Raw genomic sequence first — 24,736 nt, 5'->3', positions numbered from 1 at the left:
TGGGGTTGGGTGGGGTGGAGGAAAGAAGGCACCCTCACCCCAGCAAGGCCAAGAGCTGAAAAAAGAAAGAGGCTTTTCAGTCTTTTAAAGCATCAGCAAATAATAATATAATAATAATAACATTCGATTTATATACCGCCCTTCAGGATGACTTAACACCCACTCAGAGTGGTTTACAAAGTATGCTACTATTATCCCCACAACAAAACACCCTGTGAAGTGGGTGGGGCTGAGAGAGCTCCAGAGAACTGTGACTAGCTCAAGGTCACCCAGCTGGCTTCAAGTGGAGGAGTGGGGAATCAAACCCAGCTCGTCAGATTAGAGTCCTGTGCTCCTAACCACTACACCAAACTGGCTCTCCAGACTTCACTCTCTCATTCCAAATCCCAGCAACAGGTCCTCCCTCTCCCTCAATCTACTGGAACTGAAAAGCACGAGGCAGAGAGCTGTGCCTTATATAAGAAATGCTCACATAGAGCAGAACAGGAGGTCTCTGGTTGGCAGACAGACCTGCCTAACAGGGTTTGGAGGGATGAGATTGGTGTTCCCATGGTTGTAGAAGGCCCATCTCCTCAATTGCCTAGGGGATTAATCCCCCCTTGCTCCTTGCTGTATAGGGCAGAATGGAAGCTCTCCAGTTGGCAGGGAGAGCTGCCTATCAAAGTTATGTGGGCTAAGTCTGGGGTTTCCAATGGCAACAAAAGGTCTGCAGACATTCCGGGCCTATGTTGCCTAGGGAATCAATGGATCGGCGCCAGCCTGTCTGGCATCACAAATCATTCACAAATTGAACAAATCGGTCCAAAAAGTTGTGAATTTTGTGAAAACCGTGGCCCCACGAAATGCATTTCGCAAAACACAAATCGGCCAGATTCGTCACGAAATTTGATTCGTATTTCGATTTGTGCCCATGTCTATACTTGGCTATTAGTATATGAGATAAGGCAACATATAATTTCCAGCTTGAGTATAGACAATCAGAAACCCAGATTTTGCAGGTGCACATACTGAAATTGGAAAATATGTGTATTGCCCTATTCATACAAAATGGTAACCACAAATATTGGGAGGATTGTGGGTAGCACCCTCTCCTGTTATATGAGCTTGGAGCACCAAAATTCTAATGACCAAAGGGGCTAATTTTCACACATAAGACTAAAAGTTCATTGAGACGCTCACATGCCATTCTTGTGCAAATAATGTTAACAGAATAGACTGTGGAACAGAAATCAAAGCAGTCAGTGCAGATTTTATCAATGCAGACTGTGTGCTGTGTATTTGCATTAGAGACAGATTTCAGGAGAAACTAATTTAAGTCTCTTGTAAGAAAATGCTCTACCACCTTAAATCAAGATATACCAGTCAAGCTAGACTAAGGAATAGATTTTGCTTATACGTGGTGCATCAGCACAATGCTTTATTAACGCAAGTGACCAACCTGCAGCACAGGTGTCACAAGAGACACAGGCAGAGGGAGTTGGTGATATTCCTGATATGCCTGTGGGCCTGGCTGTGGTTTAGAATCTTGCCTATCCTCTTGCCTTCCTTTCCAGTCCCTTTCTACTTTCGGTTCCTTAGCTAAGCAAACTGTACAATCACCCTGGAATATGGTGGGTCACATTTGTATAATAGTGCACATATAGTAGTAGTATTGTCTATTACAGGGTGTTTTGTTGTGGGGATAATAATAACATACTTTGTAAACTGCTCTGAGTGGGCATTAAGTTGTCCTGAAGGGCGGTATATAAATCGAATGTTGTTGTTGTTGTTACACCCAGTGTTTGGTCACCCATGTTCCATTTGGCCTGTTTGTTTTCCTCCAAGATGAAGCGATATCTCTTCTTTGCATTTCTGCTCTGTGGGGTCTTCACCGCTCGAGTCCTCTGCCTTCCATATGGGAATATTTCTCTAGCCTGTGAATCGATGTTGCCAAATCACTCTGTTGAACCACAGGAATCCGAATCACCATATCACATTTCTGTGTCATCAGATGAATATGACCCAGGAAAAGAAGTAAAAGGTAAATGATATACATTTTTCCTCCTGTATCTTTTCTTGGCTTATAGTCCTTCCTCTTCTTGGAAAGAAGGGCAGTAGGTTGAGTTTGTACAATTTACCTGACAATCTGCTTGGTAGAAATGCCAACAAGTATAAGACTCCAGGTCACTAGATGATCCCTCAATTGACAATCATTTGCTACTACATTTTAAAGAATCCCAAGTCTTTCTGTTTCTTCTTATATTTCAGAAGGCTCTATCCAAGGGTGCCTCTAGACACAACACTTTTGGGTATGCCTTCTGATTCAGAGAGTGTTTTGTCTTCAGACGCTCACATCGAACACTTCAGAATTCAGTTCACTTGGGAGAGTTGACCTCTGTAGTCTCCCATAGTCCTCAGCTTCTTCTCCCAAAGCTTCCCACCCTCTCTCTGCCATCAAAGCCACTAAGCCGATAGGTATCTGTGGGACCATGGCCTCCTACCCTCATCGCCTATACTTTATCAGCTGATCTCAGATTAGCCACTTGCCAGCATATGATTTGCACAGCTCAGGGGCTGTAATTATTTATCAACTTTTTCTGGAGCACTTTTCATAAGAAAAAATGGTGCTTTGTATTTCTGATGTGATTTAGTCATTATAGCAATCCTGTATGAACAGCTAGGCAGAGAAACAATCACTTGACTGAGGCCATTCAGTGGACAGTGCCCCATTTGTAAACTGAGTCTTCTCTGCAGTGTATCACTGGCTTTGTATTCCTAACGCATAGTATTAGACAAAAAAGTTTGTGTAATCACATCTTGGCTAAGAATGTTGCCTATAGTGATTGAGTCAGAACAGAAACAAGATGCCCTTCTGATAGGGAGGTTCTGACTTTCTAAAGCTGACAGGAATAAAAGTCAAACAAGGTAGACATATATGACTAAATGTTTACGGCAATCATTCATAAAGAAAAGACAAAGTTATGGGTTTACATTAATGCTGGTTCACACACGCATGTTCATCAGCTTGAGTTCACTGTATGGATCCTTGTTTTTCTACAGTTGGTACACACAAAATGGGCAATGTATGGAGCCTCATTTAAAATGGTTACTTCTGATGGTTGTCCATGCCATTTGCTTCCATATTGCAAATCTGCTGATATTAAATAGCTCTTTCTGCACAACAGAGATGTTTAACTATTAGGTTTTTTACAGAATAGCAATTGTGCATGATTTCTCTTACTTGAGACTTATAAAACAAATTGGATATTCCGTATGCCCCTACTTCAGAAAAGAATAATATGGATCCCACACTAGTTCAAAAACACCATAGTTGGCAACTTAAGAAGAGGTAAAGCAGAAGATAGTCCTGTGTCTGAGAGAATGTCAGTTGTGATAAGTCCAGGAGCTATCATTTACCCAGGCTGGTTCCCTTGGCAAGAGGGATAGTACTGGAGTCTTATATTATCTCTGCAGTATTTATTGTATTTAAGGAGCCCCGTGGCACAGTACTGCAGTCCAAGCTCTGCTCACGACCTGAGTTCAATCCCAGTGGAAGCCGGGATCACGTAGCTGGCTCAAGGTTGACTCAGCCTTCCATCCTTCCGAGGTTGGTAAAATGAGTACCCAGTTTCCTGGGCGTAAAGTGTAGAAGACTGGGGAAGGCAATGGCAAACCACCCCGTAAAAGGTCTGCCAAGAAAACATCATGATGCGATGTCCCCCCGTGGGTCAGCAATGACTAGGTGCTTGCACAGGGGATTACCTTTTATTTGTTATATTTACAAGCATATCTATTTGTTGTATTTACAAGCATATACATACAGGTAGAGGTATAAAAACACTTATAAAATGCAGAATATAATGTATGATACTTATGATTCTTAACATCTGTTTCTCCAGTGAACATTGAAGGAACACCAGATGTTGGATTTAAATGGTTTATGCTACAGGCTCGAGACATTGAGGAAAACATCCCAGTTGGTTCATTTCAAATCACAGATCCAAATACACAAGGCTTTGACTGTTACAACCTTTCGGTATGTGTTTATTCCTTTAGCTTCGATAGATAGCATGATAGAGTTTTATATTGCTGTTTTGATGACCTTGCCCAGATCATGCATGATCAAGAATCCCTTTTTCTTGTTGTTCAAGCAAGATCAACTCTTCTAGCCATAGCTGGATTCTATCCGACAAACCCAACAGCAGAATGCAGATGGTAACCACATTCCTCTCCATCTCAAGCAGTCCCTTTCATCTTCCAGAGAAACTTATTCCTGGGATTGTGGGATCCACGTGGGTCAATAGATGCACAGGTCAGGATGGAAAGAAGGATAAGAAAGGGTGACATTACCCCTCCTCCTCCTCCTTCCATCTTTGCAAAAAGGGGGGAGATTTCATCCTCAATGCAGGCCCTTCATCTCACACTGCAGTTTGTCCAAGCAAGTCCTACAACCTCAAGAATAACGTTTCTGTGGCTTGAAAGAGACTGCAAGGGGAGAGAGGAATGTTAGGAAGATCTATCACTGTTTATTGTTTGTGGGGTAAAAGCCATGTCTGTTTTAATATTGCATGAAACATTTGTAGTCAGCTTACTGTGGAATCCTTGTGAGCTGTGTTTTATAAATCACAACATCACTTGCCAAATCATCAGTGTAATAGTGTTTGTTGCTGTATATATGCACAAGAAACACATTGGTCATGGAATTCATCATCCATTTGATCCTTTCAGACAAGCCAGCTATATGTATTGAACTGGAATGGAACCAGGCTGCTGGTTCTTTGCATCTAAACAAACTGACTGCTGTAGATGTGAGAATAATCCTGAGCAGTGCCCAAGATCTGATGAGAAATGTAAATGTTGTTGATTTTTAATCCCTCAAGAATAGTATATGCAGTGCTAACAAATTTAATGTCAAAAATGTCAGTTTCTCAAAGACGACAAGCTGACAGAGTCAAAAGAGTCAAATCCTTTCAGGGACATGGTTGTTATTTATAACAGAAACTCCGTTAAATAGAGCTGTACACATGAGAAATGTACACTTTTGGTTTACTTTGTTTTCATTTTCAAGAACTTAATTTGTTTTTTTTTCACTGCTATTTTTATTACATGTGGTCATTTTTTATTTTCATATGTGTTATTTCCATTGAGAAATAGTCCAATGGGCAATGTTGTTGGATAATGCCACACTTTCTACAAGCTAAATATCTGTGGCTTTGCCAAAGAATTATTAGTTTATAGTTCATTGTATGCCTGATTACTTCAGAACAAAAAATTCTTGAGTGTCGTGAAAAGAATGTGGCTTATGGGAAATGTATTTGCCCTGACCTAACAATTCCTTGTTGGCGTGAGAGTTCTGTGAGAGAGGTGGAGCTCCTCTGTCTGGAAGGGCTTTTCCATTGACTTCAGACAAAGCTCTGCATGTACCTAGGTCTGCCTGCAAAGGCCAGACTGTCTGCTGACAGCATTGCTTACAGTTTTGTTCACTAGGGGCTAAAGTAGACATAACTAGTGGATGTCAAGAAGAGTAGGATCAGCAACACAAGATTAAGAACATAGAGCAGCAGGTTGGATGTGGGGTCCCAACCCTGTCAGTCTCACATGAATTGTGGTTTCTCCTCAATTACCATTTGTATGGTGCCCAATTTGGGACTGCAGTATGCATGGAGACTGGGCTTCAGCCCTTCCTCCTGTACTGTCCAGGGGGCACTATTGGGCTCAATGAGAAAATCCATATGTTCCCTTGGATACTCACAGATTTTCCCATTTCAAGTCAGGAAATGGCATAGGGTAGAAGGTTGAATCCCTTTCTCCGTGCATGCTGCAGTCCTGGTCTGAATCGGGGCGCGGGTTTGGGGAAATTGAAAAGAACCCGCAACTCATGAATGACTGCTACACAGGGTGGGTACTCTATACCCAGCCTGCATACTCCACAATGCATGAAATGGGAAACAATTTTACCAGAAATGGTGCTTTAATACTATTCCTGGCCTGGCCAGCACCGCATTTGAAATGAACCAAGAGTTTGCTCTGAATAATCTATAACATCTACAGTGTTTCCGGAGCATATTCTCAGTTTGTATCTCTGCACTGACTCTCCCAGAACAGGAAAAAAAACCCCTTGATATAGCGCTGATCAAGGCTTGGTATGAGGCTTCGTACAGCCTTGGACCCACAAGATGCAAAGCAATATGCTGAGGTTCTACAGAAAATATAGCCAGAATAGTTTTTTAATAAAATAACAATGATGAAGAAAAGAGCTTTTGATTGTTGCAGCAGTAGGATGCAGGATGTGCTCCTAAATACCTTGTCTTTGTATGGGAAATTAATTCAAAATCTTATACTAGTATTTCCTGTATAACAATTTGCATCCGTATATGTTTCGACTCCAGTATTGCTATGAAAGGGTTGTATTTAAATGAACAAGTGCATGATTATCTAAATACTGTTATCATGTCTGTCTTTAATTTTTCAGAATTCGGCATTAATTCAAACAAACTTGGATGAGAAACAGAATGTAACGGCACACTGGATTTCACCTGATGCGAAAAACATTCAATTTATGTAAGTCGATATGTAAAGTCTTCATTTGAATTTTTACTTTTTTATCCTAGGTATTCTGTTGCTTCTTTAAACATCCACTGATTTAATTTTCCCTTTTCATGTTTCTACTCTACCCTGACCTTTTAAGTTCTCGTTTTATGTCACTCTGTTGGGCAGACCCAGTGAGAGGCGGGGAGCATTTGGCCTTTGCCTCAAGCTTAAGCAGAACCTCCAGTTAGTCATGTTAATTTCTTTGGCATTCGATAACTCTCACAACTTGTTTTTATGTGCATCCTTGATGGACAAAAATGTGACATACTCCCCCTTTTTAAAATTAAAGTAAGGGGGCCTTAAAAGCTTCATGTGGGCCTGGCATCTCTGAGGCACCACTGCGCGACAGTATCAGTTTGGAAACCCCAAACCCAAACCTCTCCCTCAAGCTTTCTACCTTCCGTCCTCACCAGGCCTTTGAGTTTCCACCTTTTGTGGAATTATTTTTTCTGCATACCTGGAGAGTTTTCCAAGTATGTAGAGACTTCGTCTTTATTTGGTGGTTTAATAATTTTGATGCCCTCATGTGGCTTTGCGTTCAGATTTTTCAGGCAGTCAAGTTAGAGGCATTTGTCTCCAGAATTCCCTACTAAAGTTCTTTCAGCTCCAATTTAATAAAGGAGTTTTATCTGCACATCATATGCAAAAGATGTTGAAAAGCACCATCATGTGATGGGTGCTATACACCATGCCTGAAGTGTAAGTCAGGTTCCTATTGGATCACTCCAAATGTTCCCAGTTGCTGCTGGTGACATGGAGACTTACAATGGCAGCAATGGAAAATGGAAGTGCCATTTCCTCGTACATTCTGTCACAAAGTTTGGTATTGGACATTTCATTTTATTAGTTTGGGATTGGCCGTTCCATTTCATTAGTCTCCCAATATATTAAGCTGCTTTAGCCCCCTTTTAAAGGGCAAAGGTGGAGTATATTTTCAATAAATAAATATTATGCATGACTGGGCTGTATACATAAATTTAGCAAAGAGCCAACCACTATACTTGCAATGTATGTAAAGATAAAGGCAAATTACAGGGTCCTGCAACCTCAATTTGCCTAAGGGTTATGCAGGGAAGGAAGTAGGAGTTTAATACTTCACTCTCCACTTGATTTTGCTAATCAAAATAAGGCTCCTTGCTTTGTTTTTAGCATTTGACAGGGAAAAGATGCGTTTTTAAAGGACACATCTTTTTCCCTTTAAAATGCTAATGTTGGTGCCAGTTATTGTTACTGAAACAAAACAAAAACTGAAGGGTTAAACATAACAGGGTTAAACACAGCTACAACACAAATCAAGGCATGCGTTTTATGCATCAAGTAGAGTAATCTTCGTAATGTCCAACCAGCATAGTGTAGTGGTCAGATCCAGCATAGTCTACTGATTACAGTGTCAGACTAGGATCAGTTTGAAAGACAGATCAAAAGGCTCTGACAATTCCCCCTCTCTACAGAGCAGGCAAAGACTACCGCTCTTTGCCTCCCTGAAGGCTTTGTCAGTTTCACCTCCCCTTCTGGGAGGTAAAGAGGAAATTTTAAAAAAAAACCAGAGTGATCTTTGCCAGCTCTGTAGAGAGGGAAATTAACAACTGATCTGTCCTTTAAAACTCAACTTCTCAGCTAAATTGCGTCTCCCTTTACTTGAGTGTCCTTATGTAATTAATCTCGTATAGACAGAATCTTAGTTATAGGAAGGAAAAACTAGACAATTAGAAGGCAGTTTGGATTCAGTGGGCTTATTATTTCAAGCTCGTTTGAGTAACATCATGTGATTTTATGAACTTGATTAATATTGGTAAATAAAATTAAAATTAAAATGAATAGTACATTTGGAATTTTTTTTTGGCAAACATGAATTAAAATAGGTAGCTTTTCTTGGCCCATCCAGCTCAGCATTGTCTCCTCTGACAGGTTGTTTAAAGTCTCAGGCAGAGAAAGATCTTTCCCAAGAGGTGTACCCAATTTCTTTTTAAAAATAGAAATATCAGATATTGAACTTGGATCTTCTGTATGTAAAGCATGTGCTCTGTCACGGAGCCCTATCTCATCCTAGGACAACTAACAAAAAAAGAGCCCATCCTAACACTGATGCTTGGCTGTACTCTACTAGATAATCACTATAATTCAAATTATCTTTCCAGAGCAACCATTTTTCAGGATCCTGAAACATACTGGGTCGTTGTTCCCAGCGTAATCCTCTTTCCTAGAAACTCCAGTGAGGGAGCAGATGATTCTGAAACTGGTGGTGAATCTCAATCAGACAAAGAATCACCCAAAAGCAGGAGGAAGGTTTGTTGAAATTACTTGGTCTTCATTACTTTTCCTGATTTGGTACCAAAGGTGTTGTTCCACTGGTAAAACGGCAGTTGTGCTGGTGGAACAGCATTATGTTATCAGAGAAGAGAGTGATTTTCCTCATCTCCCCTCTCCTACTGTATACCCTCCTTTTGTCCTGTGGGTCCCTTGATCTCCAGGAGCAGGGTTTGTGGGGAGCTCAGAGGGCTGCAATAGAAGTGAGGAAGAGGGAAATCTTGATCTACCAGCTTCTCTCTGATGGCAATAGTTTAGCTCTAACCCATTTCAGCCAAAACTGAGCACCTTCAACATTAATTTTCACAGAGGGATTGATAACCATGTGCATTATACTCAACAAGGTGTTAAAGATGCTTAATTTTGGCTGGGAGTCTGATAAAAGTAGAATTTTACTTCTTGGGCTTGGTTTACACTATTACAATTCTCCAAGTGTTTATGTAAATGAAGTACACAACAGTACTGGGAAAACTTAGGTTTTATGTATGACAAACTGCGATCACAATATCTAGAATTGTAGAGACTGTTGCCTTCTTCTACACCTGTACCTGATTCATGCTAACCTTTTCCCCCTATGGTCACTTATCCATATACAGTTTTTTATCACAATGTATCATGTGATTGGGTTCATGTCAATGACATGACACAGCATGAATAAATTGTAACTTGAGTCCTTGTCACGAGAGATGGGCACGAACCAAAATACAAACCAAAGTTCTTGATGAACTGGGCTGGTTTGTGGTTCGTGAACCAACAGTTTGTCAGAGCCCATTTCTGACAAAACACCACAAACTTTAGGCTGGTTCATTTGGTTCGTTTTTTGGTTCGTCACTGCAGACAGCCTGGTGCTGATCAATCAGTTTCTTAGGCAACAGGGGTTGGACTTCCTGCAGACCTTCTGCTGGCCCAGAAGTGGCCTTCTGCTGGCCAAGAAATGATGATTTGCTGACCTGGATGTGACGTTTTCACAAACCAAACTAACCAGTTTGCGAACCAGGGCAGGTTCTTGAAAGTTTGTGGTTCGTGAAATGCAATGAACCACGAACCGCACATTTCGGTTTTTTTCCAGTTAATGCCCATCTCTACTTTTCACTATACAACAGCTATTTTGTTTTCTTTGCAGTCTGCAGGTATTACTCTAAGAATAAACTGTGGCCAGGTAAGACATTTTGAACTATGATTCTCAATATATCTCTTATACACTTAATTGCTTTTGATTGCATGAAATCATTTATTTATTTATTTATTTATTTATTCTTTTATGCTATTTATAGTCTGCCTTTCTCACTGAGATTCAGGGCGAATTACACAGTGTAGGTCAATGGACATTCAATAAATATTTAATAAACAACACAAAAGGGTAAGGATTGCAGAATTTTGAAAACAAGCAGAAATCTGGTACAGAGCTGAAAACAATGCTGAAACAAAGCATTAAAAATTGACATGACATATTAGATGACACAGAACTATAGTAGGAGTATACTTACAACAACAGACAGTAAACAGTACCATAGCCTACAGTCCCTATGTGTGTTGTGAGTACATTTAATTTGGGATAATAGCTCATAAATAATGACAACATTTTTCTCTTCTGCTTGAAATACATCTAAGTTGTCTGAACATACTGGTGAAAGCTGGTGCTGGCATCTTTGCTGAAATATTTCATGATGTAAGGGACAGGGAAAAGCATGTTCTCAGATGTGACTCCCATTTCCTGATTCCACACATCATTGCATGTTTTAATAGAACTTACACATCTTCCTCCTCTTAGTCCAGGGTAGGCTTGCCAGCTCCACCTTGGGAAATTCCTGGAGATGTGAGAGTGGTGACTGGGGGATAGTACACTTTGGGGAGGGGAAGCCATAGACTCAATGCTGCCACAGACTCCGCTCTCCAAAGCTGTCGTTTCCTCTAGGAAACTGGTCTCTGTAGTCTGGCGATCAGCTCTAACTCCAGGAGATCTCCAGATTCCAACTGCAAGTTGGCAACCCTGGACAAGGGACACGGAAAGAGGCTCAAATGTTCTATTTAGCCATTACAAACAAGTATGGGGAGTAGGAAGCATGAGGCACTTTCCCCCTTCTGAACTTCTGAAGCCACTTTAAAGAGAAACCAGATCGCTCATAGTCTTCTGCTCTATACTGAACTAAAGGATATACATTTGGGTGGCCTTTCTAAAATTGTACACTATCAATAGATTTGTATTACTTTCAGGGTGGCAGTTACGCAAGCAGCAGCGAATGTACCAAGGTAAGCCCTGGTTTTTCAAAATATACCCATGGATGTTATGACAATGTTAGCGCCTCAGTTACTACTCTTTGAACCCAAGTCCTTGCAGGCCCCAAACTTGTTGTTCTCTCATTACCGCTGTTTTATTTTCCATAACATCTTTCACTGAATTAACATGTCATTTAATTCCTCTCTCTTCTGTTTCTCATTGATTATCTGCCAAAATATTTTTATTCAGAAAGCAACTGTTTTCAGGCAATCTCCTTTCCATCAGATTCTACCTTCCCCCATCTGAAACCAAAATGTTTTATAAAATAGATCATTAAAAATAAATATCTGATTGTTGCAGATATATCAGGGTTCATCATCAGGCACGTATTCCGGCAGTCAGGTAAGTACCAGTTGTGTCACTTTTTGATATTATGCTGAGGTAGAGACTGGAGTGGAGGTCTCACAAATGAACAATGGGTTTAAAGTTCAGTCAGGCTGCAAATCATCGAAGGCTGGCTAGTTATGCTATTAGAATGTTGTCTTCATCTGTGCCCACCAAATGCATCATAATTCTGCATGTTTTGTAATCTTGCCTGAATGCAGCAAGTAGTTTCATTTATAAAGTGAATGCTGTTGTATAGTTCTTACAAACAGATGCACACAAGTACATGCAGGATGTACATGCATTTATTGTAACATGAGAACAGGGCTTAGTTTGGTATTAATTAAAGACATAGTATTCTGTGCATGTGCAAAATGGGGCTAGGTTTCTCTAATCCAAGTCCCACTACATCATGGGTCAAGAAGATCCTCTTCAGGTGACCATAGGCAACAGACCAAAAGACCAGAAATTGGAAAAACAAGCCAAGCTGCAGAGGGTATATTATAATAAGAAACAAGCCAAGGTTCAGAGACCTGGAAGAATTTTTCCACCACTGAGAGATCAAACCTATCTGATGTCTGATTATGAGCAAATTAAGTGTAATTTGATTATACTCAGGGTTTTTTTCTGGGAAAAGAGGTGGCGGAACTCTCAAGAGGGAAATTTGGAAGCAGTACACAGGATTCTTTGAAATAATATTATTTTCACGCACTATTGCTGAGTATTTTCAAGAGGTGCCAGAACTCCGTTCTACTGCGTTCCCGCTGAAAAAAAGCCCTGATTACACTTATTTAGAGACAGCATTTACATGCACAAGTGGTAATTCATTCTGTGGATTAAGGCAGTGGCAATCAAACATCTGTCAGATAAGGCCCACCAAAAGAATTAGGCCATCTTCAACATCTGCCTGTCAACTTCATGCTTGATGTACCTGCCACTCTCCTTTTTGTCATATTATCTGCAACTACCAGGGCCAACTCTGGCAACTTAGCCATAAAGTTGCGGTGGACCACTTTTCGGAAGAAAATGCCAGTGGGAAACGGAGGGAAATGCCAACTCTCCTCTCTTTAATGCACATTCAAAGCAAAAAGCTCACCAGAGACAATGTCTTGGATTCATTCTTCCTCCTCCTCCTTCTTCACATCACAACAAAAAATTTCTGGTTTCTTATACATGTCTTATACGGTGTAATCATGTGGCTCCCCATGACAGCAACAGTTACTCTCAAATCTGCAAAGTAGATGGACTACAATGCAAGCAGTTAATGCTATACATTGCAGGTTTTATTCTATGCATTAAACAAAGCATTTTAAAAAAAATGACCCATGTTATTTTCTTCCAGGGTGGTGTAGTGTACCAAGGAGGTACCAAAACAGGTGGATGCCTTGGTGTAAGCATTTCCTTTTTTAGACTTAGTTCCTGCTGAACTGTAGCCTTGGGAGTATTATGGGAGTTTGGATGTTTATTACTTGGATGATATTCTCATACAAAATGGCCCCAGTCATTCTGAAACCAGAGGTGTGTTGCAGCAGCACTCATGTGCCTATACTGGCTTCCTGTTATTTCTTTTCTAAACATCAACAGTAAACGCAAATAAAAAACTGTTCTTGTTTGCCGCTGCACTACTGTAAAACTCCCTTCATTAAAAGCTTCACACACACACACACACACACACACACACACACAAATATGGTACTGTCATTGTTTGACATTGGCCATTTCCATACTACTCACCTTCATCTGGAATGGGGGGCAACGTCGCGAAAAAACCGCAGAAAATAGCGTCTTCTAATGCAAGTTTTGCGTGACGTCGCGCCCCATTCCGGATGAAGGTGAGTAGTGTGGAAATGGCCATTATCTGACCCAAATAGTAGGGATCAAGTGGGATTGACAATGGAATGAATATACATATAAATAGGAAAGTTTTCTGTCATGCTGTATTGTTGGGTTGATTTACACCTATGATGGGATAATTTGTGAGCCTTGGAATGCAATGTGTGGAAGTGGCTATGTAGTCAATCTGTACAGAGTGCCTTTCTCTGCCACTGTATAACCATAAATGACACTAAATCACCTGGTTTGTACTGACAGAGAATCTACAGATAACTCATGATGCTTCTTATATAATGTCCACAACAGGACTTATTTTTATTACCATGTAGAGATGTACACATTTACTGATGTGTGTTCAGCTGCAGCATTACTTTTCGTTTTATAATACTTCACTGAAAATCAGCAGATGCAGTTCTTGGGAAAGTTAAACTGAGTCCCAGCTGACTTTTTTTTAAATTGATCACTGCTTACTACATTTTGTTATAAACAAACAAAAAACCAAAGCCAAATTATTTGTACTTTTACTTATTTTGAATGCTCCTCTTGTCAATCAATATTATTATGACATGTTGCCTTTAAAAGGCAAAGCAAAGTGAAATATCTAATTTCTTCTCTGTTTTCTATACAGGGTGGAGTTTCAAGTGTCTACAGCAAGTATGGCTGCCGTGATGTAAGTTTTCTGAGAGTGTTGATGTATGATTGTATTTGTGTGTGTGTGTGGGGGGGTGCTATTATTTCAACCCCAACTTTTGCATAGCTGTCCCATTCTTTGTAATCAACAATATGTTGTTATAAGTATGATGCTAGCCAATATCACTCTGTCTTGGCCTAATCCAGGGGTGGCCAAATTTGCTTAATGTAAGAGCCACATAGAATAAACATCAGATGTTTGAGAGCTGCAAGATATGATGCATTGAAGTGACTTCAGATGAAGAGGTGGGTTTGGGGAAGTGTCCTGAAAGTGACATCACAGGAAGGGGTGAAGTTTTGGTGCAATATGCTGGAAGTGACATCATCAGAAAGGGTGGAGCTTGGGAAGAGCCATCACTTGACCTTTGACTTGGAAGTGACATCACAAATGATGTCACTTGATAAGAAACAGTAACACATAAAGCAACTTGAAGAATTGGTGCTGCACCTACTTAGCTTGAATAACAGTTGCTTGAGCTTTCAGGGGGAACTTCTAGTGCCAGGCAGACTGTTGCCCCTTCCTCTCCCTCTGTCAGATCTGCTGCCATTATGCCGCACATTCTTCCCACCAAAGCCAGAAGATCCATTGGCAGTCATCATGATGTGCTGTGTTTGTGCACAGATGCCAGATAAGACTGTCATGTGTGTGTGAAATGTATGTAATTTTATGACTGGACAGTGTATGGTAAAATTAATAAAATTAAAGTGCTGTGCTTGGATTATACTTGGGACACCCAGACATACAACACAGACTGAGTTACGCAAGACTGACAAATCCCAAATTAAAATCTAGTTCTAGCTAAGCCTTTCACATATTGTGCTTGTTTCTCGCTTGCTGTGAATTACTAGTTTTGAATGACTAATTTAGGGTGAAATTTGAGAAATATAATCCCTACAGTTTTGAGATCTGGTAACTATTTGATAGGTGACAGAACTGAAATGAACTCAATAAAGATGAACTAATGGATGGTGTATTGATCCAGAATATATTGGATTGGATCCTAAGGAGGATTTGGAAGGGGAGGTGAATTTTACTGATTCCTCCCTCTCATTGCAACCCCGCCTCATGCTGTTCCTGGGTTTCTCCATCTGTTGGGAACAATATTTTGGAGGGTCATTTTGGTATGCAGCGGGAGAGAGGAGGCAAAGACATTGTACTTTGCTGATGGAAATCCTTCTACCAGCAGAAATGTCTAAGCTACTGGGTCTAGTTAGTAAATGTATATAAAAACGTAGGTACATGCTGCTGCATAGATGTGACATTAATTTACCTTTTAAAAGAACACTGCGATAACCTCTACATGTTTTTTCCCCCAAGATCATCTTTTTCTATAGCAAGCCTGGATTAGTTTCACCTGAGTTTATGATCTAAACTGTTAAATATTAATTGACATAAAAATGCAACCTAATAAACACAACTTTTTAAAATGTTTACTTAAACTAATAATAAATGAAAGTATATTTTTTTGTAGGGGGGCACAGACTATGGTAGCAGCAGCTCATATGGACAGGTAAGGATGCTTTATCTATAATATCTAAACTAACATGTTATTGTGGCAACTTAAAGACTAACAGATACGTGAAGTATTACCTCAGCTGACAGCATTTTGAACATAGAGAATTTTTTTTGCATAAATCTTTTACTAACTCATTGTCATGTCTGTACCCCATCCCTGCCATTATTCCCAGCTGAGCTGTCACTAAGAACCATTGTTAATGCTGTAGCTTGATGTCACATTGCCAGTGTCATAACTGCCTTGCTTTCACAGGTGGAATGAAGCTGCAGGTGCCTTATCTCATTCATTTGAAGCTCCCAGGGCTTCTGACCTTGTAACCATTCATTCTCATGACTTACTGTGTTTCAACTTTAGTCTTGTACTTTCCTAGTGTCTAGACTTGATATGTAAAATATGTGAGGAGTTCCCAGGGAAGTCTCGCGCCAAAAGTTGTGTGTACAGTTGGGAGGGGGGAAGGGTAATCGTGCTCTATAATAGAATGGTTTTCACACGTTTCAAGTATTCGTGCCAACCTGCTTGTTTGCTAGCTTTTTGTCTGAGAAATCCTATGAACATATCTGTGGATTTGATGTGATTCCTGAATAAAACCTTTCAACTAAGACCATGGATTTCTTGCTGTGAGGGGACAGGGGTCTATCTGCCACAGCCTGTCATCCATAGCCTGACACTCATAATACCACTTCATACATCTGGTAGGGGTTCCAGTCCATAAGCCTTAGGTCACAACAGTTCTGTTACCCTTGCTTTAATTTTTACTAATTCAACTATACCTTTGGAATTTGCCTTTAAAAGATTATTATTTTGGTTATTAACAATGCAATCCTAAGAAGAGTTACTCCTGTCTACAGGAGGGAACTCTTCTTAGGATTGCACTGTTAGTCCCTTATTCTGCAAACTGCTAAGCATTGTCCTCAGAACTAGAAAAGTTTATACGTGAGTTCCCTTACAGATTTTTATACTTGCCAGCTTTTTCATAGAGCCAAGGGTCTCCAGGGAATTGTCTATTGTGTTATTTCAAGATATATTGATGTGTTAATGTTGCTACCGGAACAGAAGGAAATGCAATTAATTTCCCTTAGCTGCACTGTGGTGATCTATATTATGTTTATATGCATTTATGTTCCCTCTGGTCTGAGGATGCACAGAAAGAGGAACAGGCCTGGGGAAACTGTCGGTTTACTATAGTCCCCTATTCCAGATTTACTGAAAGAGGAAAAATGTAAGCAAATGCAAAGCCTTGAATTAGGTTGCAGGATATTGAAATGGATACCAGTTTCCTATCCTGTTCCATTGTCTGTTTTATGATCCCTAGAATACTGTCTAATTGCATGTGACAACCTGCACGTACGTAATTGTTTCTCCAAGTACAACAGTTTCTCAAGGCACTCATTTTTGTCCTACCCATACATTATTTTCATTGACTAAAGTTTCTAGGTTATTCACCAAATATGAAGTAAGCTTCCTAAAAAACTTGCCTACCACAGCCTTCCTAATGAACAAAATATTAATATTTGGTTTCTGTTTCCCCTACAGTCTGTTTCAACTGTTTCAAACGCCAAAAAGGTATGTACTTTTCTGAACCAAAACACTGAAGCATTTCTCCATAGGGCTTTTTTTCTACACATCGAATTCCTACAGCCAGCATCTCTAATGGTCTTCAGCCCACATTGAGGAGGGGACAGGACCAGTTCTGGGTACACAGTCTTTACTGTATGTGATATGATATTTGCTTGGTTTTCTTACACACCATGGCCACAAGCCAATGTGCATTTCAGAGCATTCCCTTAGAAGTTTCCTTGTAAGCCATGTCAATTAAATGTGCTCCATATCTTTTGAGAGATAAACTTTCACTGTGTTAAACCTTGTGCTTCTATATCGCTCTTCTGGACAGATTAGTGCCACATTCAGAGTGGTTTACAAAGTCAGTGTCATTGTTATCCCCATAAACAGACACCCTGTAAGGTAGGTGGGGCTGAGAGAGCTCTGAGAGAGCTGTGACTGACCTAAGGTCACCCAGCTGGGTGATCGAACACTATGATCGAGTGGAGTGCAAGTGGAGCGCAAGTGAACAGGGAGGAATACATGTAAGGGCCAAGCTACACATGACGAATGACACTTGAACGGCAAGTGGATTGAGTGGAGGGCAAGTGAACAGGGAGAAATACACTTGCCGTTCAAGTGTCATTCGTCACTTGTAGCTTGGCCCTGAGTCTGTTCACTTGCCATTCAAGTGTAATTTGTCACTTGTAGCTTGGCCCTCACTTCAAGTGGAGGAATGGGGAATCAAACCCAGTTCTCCAGATTAGAGTCCTACCACTCTTAACCACTGCACCAAACTGGTTCGCAGTAAACAGTAAAGTGGAAACAGAAAACACTTTTATATTGATATGTCCCAAATGAAATCAAGTTAGCTGATGAAAATCCATTGAAGAGAGTACCATGGCCCTCAAAGCAGAGAGACGGGTGTGGTGGAATTTCCTCCATTCCCCCTATTGGTATTAACTATATCTAGAGGCAGAGCGCACCCCACTCGCCGCTCCAAACAATGCAATGTGTGCTAATGTGTGCCCTTCCAGTTGGGCTGACCCAATACTACCCACTTCTGAAGCTTTATATAAAACAGTTTGACAATCATAGTCGCTCATAGGGTTTGGGCCTTCGAATCTCATGCAGAGAGAGAGCACCTCCTATGCTGGTGCAAGATTTGAAACTAGACTAACAGTGCCAGCTGTTACGCCCTACTAAGCCCATTGAAGTTAGTGAGTGTGACTCTGCTAAGGATGGCACTGTTAGCCCTGGTGCAGCAACAGCTATTGCCACATTGCCTTTTCCATCTCTCCCTCCACCCTCACAGTTCAGCAGGATAGAGCCACTCATAGAAGGAGCCGCCTGCACATGCTGCCAATGCAGGTGCAAAATATGCACTTGTATCTGCATCACAATATTCATCCACTATTATAATATTTCATCAGATAGTGATGCTAATGGTAGCTGTACTTAACTTGAGTTGTCTCTTGGTACAAGCCCTCCTTCCCATTGACTGTAACTGTACAATATTCTCTTCCCATTGTCTGCAGTGGCAAAAGTATACTTTATCTGATGGAACTGAACATACCCTCAATCTGTAAAATGGAAGGGGAGAAGGAAGGGGAGAATAATTTATTTGTTTCAGTTTTATTGATTTACTTGTAATCATCTGATTATTTTCCAGATAATAGGAACCGATCTGTGTTTCTGAATGGCCTGGCTGTTTTTGGTGCTTTCTTCCTAGTTGATTTTTCTCATCCTTTTCTCTGTCCATGCTTTTCTTTTTTTCTGAAACAAAATGATACGGGGCAGAACAAATCAGTAGTGTACCCCCCCCCCCCAAATCCTGGGATTTAATTTTAAAGCCATTTAATTTGGGTGTTTGTGGGTTTTTTGACAGACTATGGAATTCCCTCCTAGCAAGCCCTACCCTCCAGAAGTAAGTTCTTTTACAAAACTCTTTTAATTAATTCATTCCTATAGTGTGCCTTGAAGCATTCATGATTGTGATATCTAGATGAGCGTCGAAGTGGAAGTCGCCTATTAAGTGATTCTTTGCTTCCTAGTCAGATGTAACTTGAAAAATGTAGTTATTTGGCAAATTTATGAGGCATGTTTTTTCTTTACAGCGCACATCAATCACAGCGGTAAGGGTGCTTTTGCTTTCTTTGTTCTGTCCTAAACTGCTCGGGGCAATTGATACATTAGATTGTCTAGTCATATAATTATTCCTGTAATGAATTTTGTGGCCAGGTGCTTGTCTAGGTCTGGGTACCTGTGGACATGAATGAATACATTACAATTGCTTTCTGACATTGCTTTCCTACCAAATTTCTCACATTGCTGTCCTACTAAATTTCCAGTTTGGTAGGGAACAATATGTTATATGCATAAAATACACACCTTATGTTTCCAAGAGTTATTATATGACTGTGAAGTGTGGGAATTAGCCTTTACTATAGGCCAGTTTGCAGGTTTTCTGGTATGTATGCTTTAAAAAGGTTTGGTGTGGGAGAAAGCTTACGCATGTACACGTGTGTGCACACTCATCACATAAAACATTCCCATGTGTGTAAGCCTATAATACATACAATCTATCTAGTGCATGGGTAAGAATGTCCTCCTAGATTAGACTAGTGGTCCATCCAGTCCAGTATGCTGTTACACCCAGTGGCCAACCAGTTACCCTGGAGGCCCAACAAACAGGACATAGAGGCCTTTTGTTACTTCCTAGCACTAGTGAGCTCCATGGCGCAGAGTGGTAAGCTGCAGTACTTCAGCCCAAGCTCTGCTCATGATGACCTGAGTTTGATCCTGGTGGAAGCCAGGTTCAAGTAGCCAGCTCAAGGCTGACTCAACCTTCCATCCTTCTGAGGTCGGTAAAATGAGTATCCAGTTTCCTGGGTGTAAAGTGTGGATGACTACGGAAGGCAATGGCAAACCACCCCATAAAAAGTCTGCCAAGAAAACGTCATGATGCGACGTCCCCCCAGGGTCAGTAATGACTTGGTGCTTGCACAGGGGACTACCTTTACCTAGCACTGGTGATCCAAAATAACTAAGGGAAACCTTCATTCTCTGTGTGTGGAGGTTTCTTTTAGTCATCTTAGCTAGTAGTCAGTGATGGACCTAACGTGTGTATCTAGCTAATATCCTTTTAAAACTATCTATGCCAACATCTGTCACTATGTCCACTGGTGGTGAATTCCACAATTTAATTACTCTTTGAATCAAGAAGCACTTTCTTTTATCTCCCTTGAATGAATTGCCCATCAACTTCATTAGATAACCCAAACTTGTCAAACTTGCCCAAATTATTGCTGCTGCTGCTGTCATTTATAGTCCGCCTTTTTCATTGAGACTCAAGCCGGATTACACAGTGTGAGTTTATAAAGACATAGCATTAGCAAGAATCTAATACAGAGTTGAAGAAATGCTGAAACAGAACACAAGCAATTCTAGGGCTGACATTAGGCAACATGAAGCACAAGGTAGCTCATAGAAGCACATATTTAAAACAACAGATAGTACGTAAGGCAGCATAGTGGTGAAGTCTATGGTCCGTGCTGTCAACAGATGTATTGGTCTATCATATTAGTACCTAGTTTGTTTTGAGAAGGAACATTCCTTGGTAACCATATCCCAAGCATTCATGCAGTATAATGTCATAGCTATGACAGTAATGATGTTGTGTTCACATACAGTATGAATGAAATTATTTTTGATTTCCTTATAGCAACTTGCCAACTCTCACTATAAACATATTCAGGTAGGTATTCTTTTCCTACTTTATTTAGAGCAGATTGAGAATCCATTGCTGCAGTCTTCACTGTAAGGAGTAAAATGAGGAATGGAGTGAGAAGAGATTATCAGCTTTATTATTTTAAACCAATGGTTTGCTTTCTGTGGCTTGAGGGCCGCTTGTGGCTCTTTTGTGTGCCACCTCTGGCTCTTCTCATTCCAGTTTCTAGGGGTTTCCTCTTTACCTTCAACAGTTTGCCCAATAGTACATGTCTGCAACAAACCCGTTCATGAAATTTAGTTTTGACTGAACAGGCATTTATATTTATTATTATTAATAATAATAACAACATTCAATTTATATACCGCCCTTCAGGATGACTTAACAGTGAAGTGAAGTGACTTAACACACACTCAGAGCGGTTTACAAATTATGCCATTATTATCCCCACAACAAAACACCCTGTGAGGTGGGTGGGGCTAAGAGAGCTCCAGAGAGCTGTGACTGACCCAAGGTCACCCAGCTGGCTTCAAGTGGAGGAGTGAGGAATCAAACCTGGTTCTCCAGATTAGAGTCCCATGCTCTTAACCAATACACCAAACGGGCTCTCTTAATATTTATATTAGTTATATTTATAGATAATATTAATCGCATTTGACGTGTAGGTTTGGTGGGGTGATGCAAAGTGTCATATAGTAGGTATGTAGTTCTTGTGGTTGATGGTGATAGTGAATGTGGCTGTCTGTAGGCCATGGAGTGAGAGCCACTGTTTTAAACAGTTCACTTGAAAGCACATGCTCAGTGTAACGGTCAAACATCCAAGATATAGAAACAAGGCTGTTTTCACACTGCTTACCACCCATGGAATATCGCGCTAAGCTCCCAGAACGACAGCGTCTTCCTGGCGCGATTTCACCAGTTCTCGTGTGAAATTGCATCAGGAAGACGCTGTCGTTCTGGGAGCTTGGCGCAATGTTTCATGGCTGGTAAGCAGTGTGAAAATAGCCCAAGTCTGAGATCATCCAGCAGGTGTGGAATCATTTATTTATTTTATTATTTATTATATTAGATTTTTGGTCCGCCCTCCCCACCAGGCAGGCTCAGGGCGGAGTACAACATTTCAATTTACATAAATACAGTTAAAAACAGATAAAACAGTATACAAATAACATTAAAACAACTTTATACAAATAAGCTAGGGCCAATTAATTTGTGATTTGTTTTCTTTACATGCCTGATTCTCCAATCATCCTTTAGCACCCTTGGCAATATAACCTGGGAATGGCCATGCCTAAACAGAGCTGCTGGCAGCTTCTGTCACTGTGGAAACATTCTTTCTACCTGCCATGAGCATGCAAATTGTTGTATCATTGATCATGGATGTATCACATGTCACAATGTTATACATAGCCAGGAATGATTGAAACTACTTGTAGAGAAAGGAACTTTTCTTGGGATAAGTAGGCTAGAGGGTATGGAGTAGGAAATTATCACGGATAAGGAATTGCACTAATGTCTGCTTGTTTTCCTGCAGTCATAAAAACTAGTCATAAAAACAAAAAATGAATTCTGTCCGTCTCAGGATGTCTAATTCTGCACCAAATGCCAGATTCCTACACTTGTCAAATCCTCAGGACCATGTAATACTCAAAACGTTTAGCTGATATAAATTTCTGAAGAACAATTGACAAGAAGGAGCTACGTTCATTTATATCCAATAGTAATTTGCCATTTGATATTACTAAGGGCTAATAAATGATGTCAGCAGTCCTCAGATGGTAGGTCAGGTTCTGCAACTGAGTCACAGGAAGCTTTTGAAACAGGGAGTTTGCAAAATCAGAGAAAGAATTCAGTATTGTTAATCTTGCCAAGTATTTTGTTAATGCAATCATTCATATGTGGAAATAATTTACTTCTGTTTCCTCTGCAGAGCACTCAATATGGCAGCAAAGTACAGACACAGGTGACTTAATTTATACCTTCACAGTAACAATTAATGGCTAAATTCACTTCATTTTTTTCAGATTATTCTAGTCTACAAACTAACAGTGCAATCCTATGCAGAGTTACTCGAGTGTAAAGCCTTTTCTGCATGGGCAGTTTTCACGACTTTTGGCCCCATACCTCTTCGGGTTTTCTTTCAGATTCCAGATGCTTAACTCCCCCTTCAGATTTCAATGAGTTGTTTTCTAGATTTCGGATTTTCTGCCTGCACTTATTTCCAGATGTTTTTCTTGATGCAGTTTTGAGCTGGCTTTTTCAATCATGCAGAATTTTTCTTTTGGTTTCCCCCCCTCCATCCTCCATTTCAGCCCCCCCCCCACAGGCCATTTCTCACTCACTGGTCTCTACATCTTCCTTTCAGCTCCTCCCTCCCTCTTCTCATTCCCCTGGTCCCACTTCTTTCCCAAGGCACTTTTTTTTGTGCAAAGAAAACTTAATGATGTTATAACATTGTAATGTTGTTATTATCACATTGTGTTGGTCCCCCGCCCTGTGACAGCCTCTGCCTCCTAGCTCTGGGTCAGCCTGCGCAGGGTGGTCCAGTTTGGACCATTGGGGGTGGGGGGGTCATAAATCTTAAACAAAAACTTCTACTCAGAGCATGTCTGTCCTGTATTGGGGAAAATTTTATTTAAATAAAGCATAATGACATTGTAACGTTATAACATTACCTTATCTGTAAAATTAAAATCATAACAACCTGGTTGAAAGGATTTTTCTTCTAAAGAACCATGTAACTAATTCTGAGATATGATAATTATACATGCACTGTGTTATACTACCACCTGTAAAAGATCATCTCAGTAAATCTCTGAACAAATAGTTACAAGACATCCTATGGCTAATTTGTTGATTGGTAATCTAATTTTTTCCCAGCAGGGTTCACAACCCCAAGGTGGCATCCGTATTACCATCCAGGTAACTACACTCAGTTTCCATTACCCTCCAACTGATAAGAATAACAAAAGCTATGAGCCCAGTAGTAGTCGGGAGGAACAAGATTCCTTCTGCCGGAAGAAGACCTTCACTTAACAGAAAGGAATCGGAGGATTTGACCCAGTGCTTCTTACTAAGGCGCTATCCATTATTGCTTTGCCGCATTTAAACCATTATTTTAAATTAATTTCTAACTTATTTTAATAAAAATCATTCTTAGTTTTATTGTACTAACCCAGAAGGTTCAAAATTCTAGATTTAACACTAGGCAATAGTTTGTAGAGAGTGATGGGATCTATATCTCTGAACTAGATTTGTGAGAAGTCAGCAGTTTTAAACCAAACCTTAAGTCACTTTAATGGATGGAACTGCATGCAATGTTTCAGTAGAGGACTAGAAAAAAGAACTAGAGATGCTTGACCACCTGCTGGTTTTCAGCACATGTTCTGTTTGGCAGTTGTGTGAACAGAGACTTGATTTTTTGACCATTGGTTTAATAGTTCATCAATCTTTTTGTGGATGTTTGGCAAGTAGTTTCACTATATTCCCTACTAACCATGAAGTATAGTGCAATAGGCTTTTTACACATACACATTTTCACACAGCCCAATTGAGTTCTACTACCCTCCATCCATGCTGCATAATTGCCCCAGTCAGCAGGCAATTGTTCAACAGACAATTAGATTGCTCACAAATCAAATAAACCAATCATCAAACAATACCATGTTTCAATAAAATCCACCTTTCAGTATTTGTCTAAGTAGTCCTTAACAACCCTAATGGCAGCCAATTTGTTTGAACTGGCAGAATCTTTGTTCAATTTTTAGAAAATGCCATGCACATCAGTTCAGCAGGTGCTTGTGGTTGCTTGACACAAACCAATCAGACCAACTGATTGGCTCACATTTGATCACCTTCAAACAGAGTAAGTTAGACAGTCAGACATGTCTGTGGTGAAATTTGCAGCATTCCTAAAAAGAACAGCATTTAGCTGTCCTTGAAGAATAC

General features: G+C 40.3%; 1 protein-coding gene across 1 annotated transcript in view; it reads left to right on the top strand.

Moving 5' to 3' along the window:
• LOC129330325 (hornerin-like) overlaps nt 1–24,736 on the top strand; it is a 78,741-nt gene that overhangs the window by 8,237 nt on the left and 45,768 nt on the right. The window contains exons 2-17 of the mRNA XM_054980355.1: nt 1,825–2,020; nt 3,879–4,015; nt 6,452–6,540; nt 8,709–8,856; nt 10,001–10,036; nt 11,092–11,127; nt 11,456–11,497; nt 12,822–12,869; nt 13,941–13,982; nt 15,475–15,513; nt 17,053–17,082; nt 18,947–18,985; nt 19,176–19,193; nt 20,783–20,815; nt 22,719–22,751; nt 23,672–23,710. Of these exons, the coding sequence (XP_054836330.1) occupies nt 1,825–2,020; nt 3,879–4,015; nt 6,452–6,540; nt 8,709–8,856; nt 10,001–10,036; nt 11,092–11,127; nt 11,456–11,497; nt 12,822–12,869; nt 13,941–13,982; nt 15,475–15,513; nt 17,053–17,082; nt 18,947–18,985; nt 19,176–19,193; nt 20,783–20,815; nt 22,719–22,751; nt 23,672–23,710 (1,005 nt within the window). The remainder of the gene's footprint in view (nt 1–1,824; nt 2,021–3,878; nt 4,016–6,451; nt 6,541–8,708; nt 8,857–10,000; nt 10,037–11,091; nt 11,128–11,455; nt 11,498–12,821; nt 12,870–13,940; nt 13,983–15,474; nt 15,514–17,052; nt 17,083–18,946; nt 18,986–19,175; nt 19,194–20,782; nt 20,816–22,718; nt 22,752–23,671; nt 23,711–24,736) is intronic.

This window comes from Eublepharis macularius, chromosome 5 (genome assembly GCF_028583425.1).
Source record: "Eublepharis macularius isolate TG4126 chromosome 5, MPM_Emac_v1.0, whole genome shotgun sequence".
Lineage (NCBI taxonomy): Eukaryota > Metazoa > Chordata > Lepidosauria > Squamata > Eublepharidae > Eublepharis > Eublepharis macularius.
This window is presented reverse-complemented; position numbering and strand designations above follow the sequence as displayed.